The sequence below is a fragment of the Sinohyriopsis cumingii genome, chromosome 1, assembly GCF_028554795.1.
Source record: "Sinohyriopsis cumingii isolate HCF-2022 chromosome 1, ASM2855479v2, whole genome shotgun sequence".
NCBI classification, from domain to species: domain Eukaryota; kingdom Metazoa; phylum Mollusca; class Bivalvia; order Unionida; family Unionidae; genus Sinohyriopsis; species Sinohyriopsis cumingii.
This window is the reverse complement of record NC_142961.1, coordinates 187,625,379-187,635,882: the sequence shown is the minus strand read 5'-3', so window position 1 is coordinate 187,635,882 and position 10,504 is coordinate 187,625,379. Positions and strand designations below refer to the sequence as shown.

The following is a 10,504-nucleotide window of genomic DNA, read 5'->3' as shown; positions in this document are numbered from 1 at the left end:
GATGTGCTTCTGTCATGCCAGTCATGAACACTGTGATGTGCTTCTGTCTTGCCACTCATGAACACTGTGTCATGAGTAATTATGCGAAGATCCCCTGCATTCGTGAGTAATTTTCCCTATTTTTCAAACCTTTTTATGCCAGAGTTCAATTAAAATCTTCTTGTGTAAGACATATTGTCACAAAATTAATTGATTCGCACAATTGAACATTTATATTGATGGATACTATCTCTTATAACAGCCATTCAATTGTAAAATATTAAACCTTACAGTAGTTCATGTTTTTGTAATTGAAAATGAGCAAGATAATGCTTAAATACGTCGTTTCTATAACAGAAGGCCAATGTACGGGATCCAACTTCACAAATGTTTGTTTATAAAAAACATTCTAGTGGGAATAATGTAGAATAGGTTCTCAAAATAATTAATGCTTAAAGGCAGGCAGGACAGTTAGCTTGCATCGTAATATTGACAATGTATTCATCTTTTAGTTTGTAACAACTGCTCTGATCATATTTACAGGAGTAGAAATACAAATCGGGTACCCATATAGCTATTGAAGCCCTGGGAATAATTTGACAAAATAAACCGTTGAGGGCATACATGGAATATATCCGAAAAAGAAATATTGATAAAATGAAATAAGCATCTAAAGCCAACTGTAAATATTTTAATGAAGCTTACAAAACATCAAGGCAACACAAACAAATGTTCTTGTTTTATGATAACAAAACTGTGAAAAAGGTCCACAAAAATGAACGAAAGCAATCAAGACTATTAGATATAAAGAAGAAGAATGGTATAAATTTCTTCTTTATTATTATAGTCCATATGATGTCATGTTGAACTGTAATGCATGCACCGAACCACGGATTGAAAAGATTATTTATCAAAGTTATAAATGAAACGTGAGATTGAATTTCTTCCATCATATCATATATTCCGTTTGTCTCTGATTTTTCTTAATCAAATACGGAACTCTTGAAGGCGAGATGCATAATTTCTCAGTTTCAGGACATTATCGTGCAAATAGTATACCAGAGCATATCAATCGAAATTTGTTTTTGTTTTTTTTTATATTGGAGCCACATTCAATGTTACGTAGTAACTCTGATCATGGAAACCTCCATACAACTGGTCCTTTGTCTAACAAATCGTGTACTATAATATTTACAATTCAGGTTCCTATCCCTCATGAAAATCCTAAAACCATCTTCGTACAACATACGTAACACTTTCAAGTTATCTGTAGTTCCCTTCCCGTGCAATTCTATCTGCATTTGCTTAACAGAGCGTAGCGTTCCGGAGTGCACCATCTGGGGTATGGTAGTCCATTCGGAACCTTCTATGTCAATTTTCAAAATGTGTATTGTTCTCTGAAATTAAAGCAATTAAACGCAATCGTAATAATACAATAACCGAAAAATTAAAAGATCCCTAAGAACTAATTACAAATATGATTATTACCATTGTGGTATCTTCTAAATATAAGGTTTTTCCAAATAACAAGATTTTAACAAAGTGTGCAAACATTAGGATCGATTAAACCCGACAATAGTGGAGGCATCAATCGTCCAGAAACTATCATATTCAGATTATAAACATCTTGGTAACAAATGTTGTTTTATGTTTACAAATTGGTCGGCATTTCAATAAAGGAAATGCACTGATTAACAAATGCGTTCTTTATTTCTGTGATTTTCTCTGTCATGTCTAGTAACTGTGTGCTTTGCGAATTATCAATTTAAAAAGAAAATTCCACTTGTGCAATGAAAATAATTTTATTTAAATTATCATTCAATGTGATTAGTATTTGAACATATTTTGAAATGATCTATTTTATAATGGTATCCATTATATTAAAGGACTGATTGATTGCATTAGAGAATATTGACATACCTCTGTGTGATTCAGATCATTTCGTATTTGTTCCAAAATTTTCATTTTCCACTGATTTTGTAAGACTTCGTTTTTCGCACCAAGGCCGACCATGTGGAATGTGATATCATTAGTATACTTGTAGGTCTCACCTTTGTCACGCATGCTAAAATGAAGGAAATATAGGAATACTCAAAGAAATTAAAATATAAAATATCAAAGTACGCATACAACTTTGTCAATAGGAAATGCATCCACCGGTATTGATTCATCTTCTAATACCTTCTGGGACTATAGTATGTGTCTTACTGACGAAGTGTCAATGATAAATAAAACAAACTTTAACGAGTACTGGTTGATGAAATTATAACTACTTTAACATAGACTGAAATTTAAAATGAGTCATTTTTAAATGTCTGACCGTCATGCAAAACTGGCCACACAATGAATAGAAAGAAAGAATGGCCACACAATGAATAAAAATAAAGAATGGCCACACAATGAATAAAAATAAAGAATGGCCACACAATGAAAAGAAAGAAAGGATGGCCACACAATGAATAGAAGGAAAGAATGGCATACAAAAGAATGTTTATATTCAATATATAGGTATGTACGTAATACCTTCAGAATGTATATATATATATATATATATATATATATATATATATATATATATATATATATATATCAGAGACAAAGACATGCAGAAATAGAGACATACAAACAGACAGACAGAAGTAGAGAAAGACAGAGAAGGGAGAGTCAGTAACAGAGATAAGAAGATATCATGTTGACTAGCTATTTTAAAAAATATCAACGTCTTCATTCAGTGGAAAATATATTAAGTATGTAATTTTCCACAATGAAATAGCATTGACATAAAAAAATGTGCTTGTTTTTGGGATGCACTACACTATGATAAGACAGAAGATGCTAAAATATATTTTGTTTATAATGCACGAATAGAGAACTTTCACATTGTTGTCTACCCTGAGCAATTATTTTGTCTGAGAAAACATGAAAAGACAGTATACTGCATTTAAGTGGGATTTGTTCTAGTGAACTCCATCGAGGAAACGAGAGAAATGAATAATATGTTTTATAGGAATGTTAATTTTTAGCAAATATACTTACAAACAAAAGGTACAATGATGCTAAAAGTGCATCGAAATGTTCATTAATTGACATTTACTTGAGCAAAGAAAAACATATAGATTTCGTTTTGCTTGCATGTACATAGTTTTAACGATCTGAGATAAACGAGTTTTCTTTTTATGTTAATTATATCGAATGAAAATCTATTGAAATAATTATCGACCACTCATTATATCAATGATAGGACTTTTCGTACAGCAAAGTTGCAAAGAATTGTTTTTCGTTATTGTCAATATTATTTCAATTTTTAAACATACCTTCTAATCATTAATAATCAATCAAGTCAAAATAAATGATATTAAAATTATGATCTTCACAGAGAGAGAGGGAGAGATAATCATGTGTAAAATTGCTGAAAACATCGTTTGAGATCCTCTACCATCATGATCATAATTGTCATATGAAACAAATCAAATAATCGTCAGCAATGTGTTCGAGATGGCATTTCAACTTATTAACAACTTTGTGCTTTAAGATTTTCTGACGATTGTTTGTAATAAATATTAGCCTTTACTAGTAGGTCTTCATATTATAACAAATGTGCAACCAAACGGACGAAAAGAACCATAAATATACAAATAAGTGGGCACGTTAAAGACTAGACATGGCATTATTGAATAAAATGATCAATAAACATACGACGAAACAATAAATGAGTGTACGAAAATGGAGACAAGTAACAGGATTATGAAATATATGATTTCAATAAGGAACAATAATAAACAAGATAAATAAATGATAATTAAAAGAATGTAAGATTATAAAATCTAACAGAAAACTTTCTTTATTCACAAAACGACACTTCATTTCGCAATTAATAATTGAAGTGTTGGTGACACCAGGAAGAGAAATACAGTTGCCACGTGTAAATTACGACAATGAACATATGTTACTTTCTTTTGGAATACGGGTTTATTGAGTGCTTTGTTTCACAGAGCAATAAACCAATTCCTTACTAAGAAGTGACCTTCAGACGGACACTAAATACGCCTCTTCAACAATAGGTGACAAAATATTCTTCTGAGTAATTTGTGTTCTTAGAGACATTGAAACAAGTCTTTATTTTATATAATCTACCAAATGTGTTGGGTTTTACGTTGCTGGAGTGTTAAGTTTTACACAGGTAAATCAAAACTTGTTTCGTCTGTGATAAATTGTACACCAGCGTCTGTCATTACATTTTCTGCACGAAGTAAATTGTGTCAATGTTTCAAAAATAACTTTAAAACATTGTAAAATGTGATTGTTCTTTCCTAACATTTTATTTGTGACCTCACCAGCAGCTGATAGGTTTACCCTTCATGTGAAAATTCGCAAGTTCGTGAGTCCCAAGAAGAATCCTTCGCATACGTTCAGAGAACGTGAAAGTCATATATTACGAAACAACAACCCTGTCCATTTATTGTATATAATTAGTTCTTTTTTCCTGTTTTATAGATGTGCTTTAAATAAGACAAAAGGATAACAACAATAACAACAATCGTCCTGTTTGTTGTACACTCGCAGCCGTTTTAATAATGACGTCACTATTCAAGGGAAACTGAGAAACACTTACAAGAAAAAGTTGCGGATAAAGCATCACATTTCTTACCGTGGAAAAAGACACATAATTTTACACATAACCCACCTCGGATCAAAACTAAAAACCTCGCATCCAAACATTCTCGCTGCATCTTCGTCGAAATCCCAGTGAAAATTGATACTGAAAGGAAAATCAGTATAATAATAGCAAGATCAGCTACAAGCTGGAAGAGTGACGAACCCATTTTACCAGCTAGGGAATGTTATATATGGTCACTCAAAAAAGAACTAGCATCCCAAGAGTCATTAGAACCGTCCGTGTCTTCCGTTTATCGCCTGTTGCATCTTGCAATAGCTTCTCGCGTCGGTGCGGAACATCATAGAGATACGATTACCTTATTAGGAGTATCCCAGTCATCAAAACCGAAAGATACATGTCTTTAAAATGATGCCACGAATTATTATTATTTGTTCTTGCAAACACAAAAAAACACAGACGCTGTTTTATGATTTATATCTACAAAACCTAATAAGCATAGCCTTTAGAGTAAGTTGGATTGTGTATATTGGTTTTAAGGGAACTTTTAACACGTTATTCCCAATATCATGCCAAGGAATTGGCAGCTAAGTGCCTTTCACAAGGACCAAAGAGAGAAAGCATACCCAGCCTGGCATGGGTATGTAAATAATTTGCGACTGTTGGATTACGATATTTATTCTCTACCGACTCAGGCAGTTCTGTATTTAGGAATTGAGACAGGTATTTAATCAGGTTCACATGTAAAATTAAACTTGTATCACTTGATATATATATATATATATATATATATTACGTTCTGTGATGATGGGAAATCAACATAAATTTATGTTTTTCAACTGCTGACATGTAAAAGGTTTAGAAAATGCAATTCCAAATGACTGAATGAAATTTCCTGTTCACTATCAAACCATGGCGACTTTTATAATTGTAAATCAGGTTGTTTTCGTCACCTTACAAGAGGATTGTTAAAAATCCTTAAAGGGCCATCCGATTACGTTTCTTAACTTCATGTCACAATAAAAGCATTCTGCTTTCTAGGTATAGGTTACATTGATACCCGAAGATTGGAGTATATATATTTGCAAATATAAATGTCGTGTCGTTAACATATTGTGTTAAATACTGCATTCTAAAGACGGAATTTCATTATGCATTAGTCCACTGTAGCGGCTTGATTACGAATTAAACAATGAATTGTGACACCTACCCAAATGAGTACACCAGGCAGGGTGGTCTGGGTAGGAATGGCTCGTCAGCACACACCTCCTTACCTCCGTCCTCTATCTTTCCTACTCGTACTATTCTCTGACATAACACCTGAACAGTATTAATATAACTGGAAAAAGAAATAACCATAAACGATAAAAGTTAATATTGTATTTCTTAAGAGTTGATGTAGACGACGATGACATGTATTCAAAGAAATTTTAACGTTGTACAGCGACGCAGTAGATGCGCCGATTATACGATTGTCAGGACAGATAGTTAAAATAAAGTTCACTACAGGAAACAGTTCAGATAACATAAACAACAGTGTAATATTTACTAAAACTTTTTGTATATTCGTACAGGCTCACTTTTGCTGATTACGTCCTGTCTCAGTATAGTGAAAGTGTAACCTAAAGATTTTTCTATAATAACATACGGAGGCAGCGATTCGAAGCAGTACCGCCTCCTGCTGATGGTTTGTTATTCTTCTGAGAAAAGCCTGCTGGTTATTAAAATAGTCATAATATGGCGAAATTATACAGTGTTCTTTACCCAAGCTAATGCCTCGAGTAGTGCAGCGGCCATGTATATCTTTATTTTATAACTCCTGGTACATGATTTTGTCTAATGTTTTGTGATCTGTATTAATGGCTGTAAGTTTTGGTGATTATCAAGCTAGATTTCGTATGTGCATCGGTTCTATTTTAAGATATTAACGAATTTAAAATTGCACAGGATCTATAAATAGATGCTTACGTACATATTGATAGTTACATATAATAGAATATTTAGTTAATATATTTATAAGATTCGTTTTTTTTCCCATTTCACAGAAGAAGGATTAAATTATTTTCTTCTGGAAGGGTTTAATCACATGAATAGATATTGAGTAGAAAGATGTCACGTGGGGTATATTGCGACATATAGTCGTATTGCAATTTAGAACGTGTAGATAAAGAGAGAACTGAGCGATCACATTCATTCTTTTTTGAGTCATTCTTTTTTCTTTTATTCCTCTTTTAACATCAAGTAAGCAGAATTCTTTTATGTTGTACTTAGGTATTATTTGAGATTAAAAACCACATTTGTTTGGATTGTTCAAAGGAGTTTTGGACAAAGCCACGATTCTTGACATACCAGTACATTTCCGGTTTTAAAATTTCACAGAAATTATCAATTTTTTAAAACTTTAATGGAACTTTTCAGGATTATACTGGATTCACTTCATAATACTGCAAGTTCCTCTCACGTTTCATTCATAACTGTGATAATTTAATTATTGGTTAAGTTTTACAGAACTTGTTCGTTTTGCTTTTTTTTATGTTACTTAGTTTACAACCCCAGAAATGACTCACGATACTAATTATATGAAAAAAATGGAACTAGGCTAGACAACAAATTAGATCAAAATTATAATGTCATGGTTTACATGGTCGTTGCCGGATTGATAGAGAAAAGTAACTGTTATTTAAATTATTCCTTGAGAGTTTATTCTATTTATAAATGAAGCAATACATAAATTATTCTGTTGCAAGTTCAGCCCTTTTAACGATTTGAGTATTGTACGATTTAAACTGAAGATAAAAGTAGATCTTGACGATGCAGAATTGGATACACCTTTCATACAAGTATATTTTAAAAAATGCATTGGTTCTTAAGGTTTTCTGCACAAAGAAAAAGCTTACATCATGGATAGGTCTCTACTGAGTGATATAGGTTTTGTTCACGCACAATTAGAACGTTAAAGTATTGAATGTTTAATATCAAGGTGTTTCCATAGGGTCACTACTGGAGTTAAATTAGTGCTGTCAGTCCTGAAGTTCACATATATGTATAAACTTTGCTATTTGTAATCAGCCTTACCTCCAGTAAAAATCCTTCACTTCGTTATCCGTCAGGTTATGCAGTTCAGCATCTGATGGAATCTTTCCTGTCATTTTACCTATCATATCGAAGCTACGATCTACAAATCCCACTGTCATGTGTTCTTCCTTTGAAACCTTTTCAGAAGAAAGAAAATAATTCGCCCGATATTTCAGTATGTAAATGTTTTCCATATAAACTGTATTACGTTCACAAGTTTACGAAAATATTAACCTTGTTGGACAATTATGGCAGAATTTGGAGGTAAGATGGACATAATAGATCGCTGGAAGTTACAAAGTCTTTTTATGAAATTCAGTTCACATTCTGCAACGTATGACTTAGGAAGTAAATAAAGGAACATAATTGAATAACAGAAGTTCGGAAAGCTATTGGGCAACTGTAATCTCAGTTGAAAAAATGAAATGCGAGCAGCTCGTTGCATAAAATATCATTAAACTATTTCCATGTCTTTTCAATGACATATATACACGTGTAAGAGTTCCATATTTCAACTAAATATTTTTTCCCCAGACAATACTAATTGAAGATAGCAAAAACTGAATAATGAGCTTATTTGTTATTTATAATAAATTATATCATAAAACTTTCTAGGAGGAAAATACAAAATCTTAAAAGTGGCCAAGTCTACCTTTTTATAGGATCCTATCACTCATGATGTGTCAATACGTCAACTAGTTTTTTTTAACACAACATGATACTTAAAGGGTACAATTTCCTATTTAGCTCTATAAATAACATATTGTTCCTACTATTAAGGCAATGAGATTCAGTACGATGGAAGGTCATATATTGGATATTTTGAACGAACCGGGCAAGTCCATTCGCTGCATTTTAAATCTCACCACTCCTATATGTCATCAATGACATACGAAATAAATGTATATTTTTAACTGCAAGTTATGTGAGTTTATTACTTTAAATTTTGGGAAAACCGGAGAAAAAATATTGGAAAATTGAGCGGTTACGTAGTTTTATTTTTGCTGAGAAACCTTGTCCCAATGCTCTTGTAAACATTTTGTGTGAAGGAGACGCGAATGCAAAATTATATGTATATACCTTTTAATCTGATATGAATAATGTATATTATTTAACAGTTTTGACTTTAGCAACCAAGGTCAGCATGTGAACGACATTGTCCTTGATATCATGCATTATAAAATTACAAAATTATATACGGGTTGGTTGATCACATTTATAACGCTCGCTAAGGGAAAAGGTAAAAACTATCCATTGTCAATATGCATTGGTTAAAACAATAACCCTGCTGTGCCTAACGTATACCTGCCACCTAGATGAAAAAGGCAATGTTTCTAGCCTCGGGCTAATTTTCAATCTTATTGTACTCTTGATATTTACTCCTAAAACGACCTTTTGGAAGCCACACAGACGCCTTGAAGGGTGTTCCGACTCTGTGGTCCTAACTAGGCAACAGAAAAGAGTGAAAAACCAACAACTTTTGTAAAATTTAACAAATAATTTATTTTCCTAAACGAGAAAATGAAAAATTAAAAATAACAAAATCCTAAATAGTCCTAAACGTTCTATTACTAGTCCAAAAGTATAAATTATTCCACATGAATTCCGGTGGTAATCAGACTGAAGTTAAATCTATTGTTCTGTTGTGTCATTAACCTTAATGTATCACAATACTATAATTCAAAATGTATTTAAATGAATACATAGTAATTCCCATGCAGCTTCTAAACCTGAAAGTCTGATAACTTTGTAATTCAATGAATAATAGAAATAATTTAAAATAACCTTCTCACAGCCATATAACGACTCTAAGGTTGATACTAATGCCAGGAATATCTAACTTTCAATAAATTATCCCTTTTATAAAACACCAAGACGCAATGCAGAACATACCGTATTCATTTTAGGTCAATGCGACCCGTGAACAACATCATGTCCTTGAATGAATTTTGAGCAGCCAAATAATCATGAATATGGTCAGCTGAATTTTCCAAAGGGGGGGGGGGATGCAATGACCTCAACCCATCTCACCAATATATTTTCTTTGATGAAAAGGACATATGCTTATCTTGCAGTTATAATGTGTTTACTAAAATGATGACTTCATTACAAAGTTAAAATCCACAATGTACAAAGTTACTTATTTAATATATTATTTACTAAATGACACTTCCGGTTTAAAAATTTCATTGAAATTATTTTTAAACTTTAATTGAACTTTTCAGGATTATACTGGATTCACTTCATAATACTGCAAGTTCCTCTCACGTTTCACTCATAACTGTGATAATTTAATTATTGGCAATTAACACCAAAATTTTTTTTAGATATACCTAACAAGGGAGAAGTAAAATGTTTTTAATCAAAGATCTGGGTTTACAAATCCTAGGTCTCAGTTTACCAATCAGAGCTGTCTGTCCGTTTACTAATCCGAGAATTCGATTTACTAATATAAAATCTCGATTAACCAAATCAAGATCTCAGCCAAACCTAGTTCTCGGTCTAGTTAACCGAAACCACATATTAGAAATATAAAAGTGATATGCGTTGTATCAAGATTTCCATATAAAACATTTTAGATGTATTTTATTATAGAGCTGATTAGTTCTTTTTTTTACTTCAACTGAACACGAGATAACAGCATATTTTTATTCATGGTTGTAAATTGTAGTGATAATGTTTAGTAAGATTTAATCTACGTGACTAGAGTCAGTTTAGGAATATTAAGAGCGTTAAATAACATAGGATCTATAAAAAGAATCTTACGTATGTAATAAAAATTACTAATAGTAATCTTAAGGATAAAACGTTTTGACGAATTTGGTCGGAAACTCA

The 10,504-nt window shown here is 32.1% G+C and overlaps 1 protein-coding gene across 1 annotated transcript in view; it reads right to left on the bottom strand.

The window, feature by feature from the left end:
• Positions 1-735: 735 nt before the first annotated feature.
• LOC149808543 (putative methyltransferase-like protein 24) overlaps positions 736-10,504 on the bottom strand; it is a 56,365-nt gene continuing 46,596 nt past the window's right edge. Inside the window, exons 3-7 of the mRNA XM_089950843.1 lie at positions 7,670-7,806; positions 5,805-5,933; positions 4,664-4,738; positions 1,900-2,044; positions 736-1,376 (exon numbers count right to left, since the gene is read on the bottom strand). Of these exons, the coding sequence (XP_089806969.1) occupies positions 1,098-1,376; positions 1,900-2,044; positions 4,664-4,738; positions 5,805-5,933; positions 7,670-7,806 (765 nt within the window). The 3' untranslated portion in view covers positions 736-1,097. The remainder of the gene's footprint in view (positions 1,377-1,899; positions 2,045-4,663; positions 4,739-5,804; positions 5,934-7,669; positions 7,807-10,504) is intronic.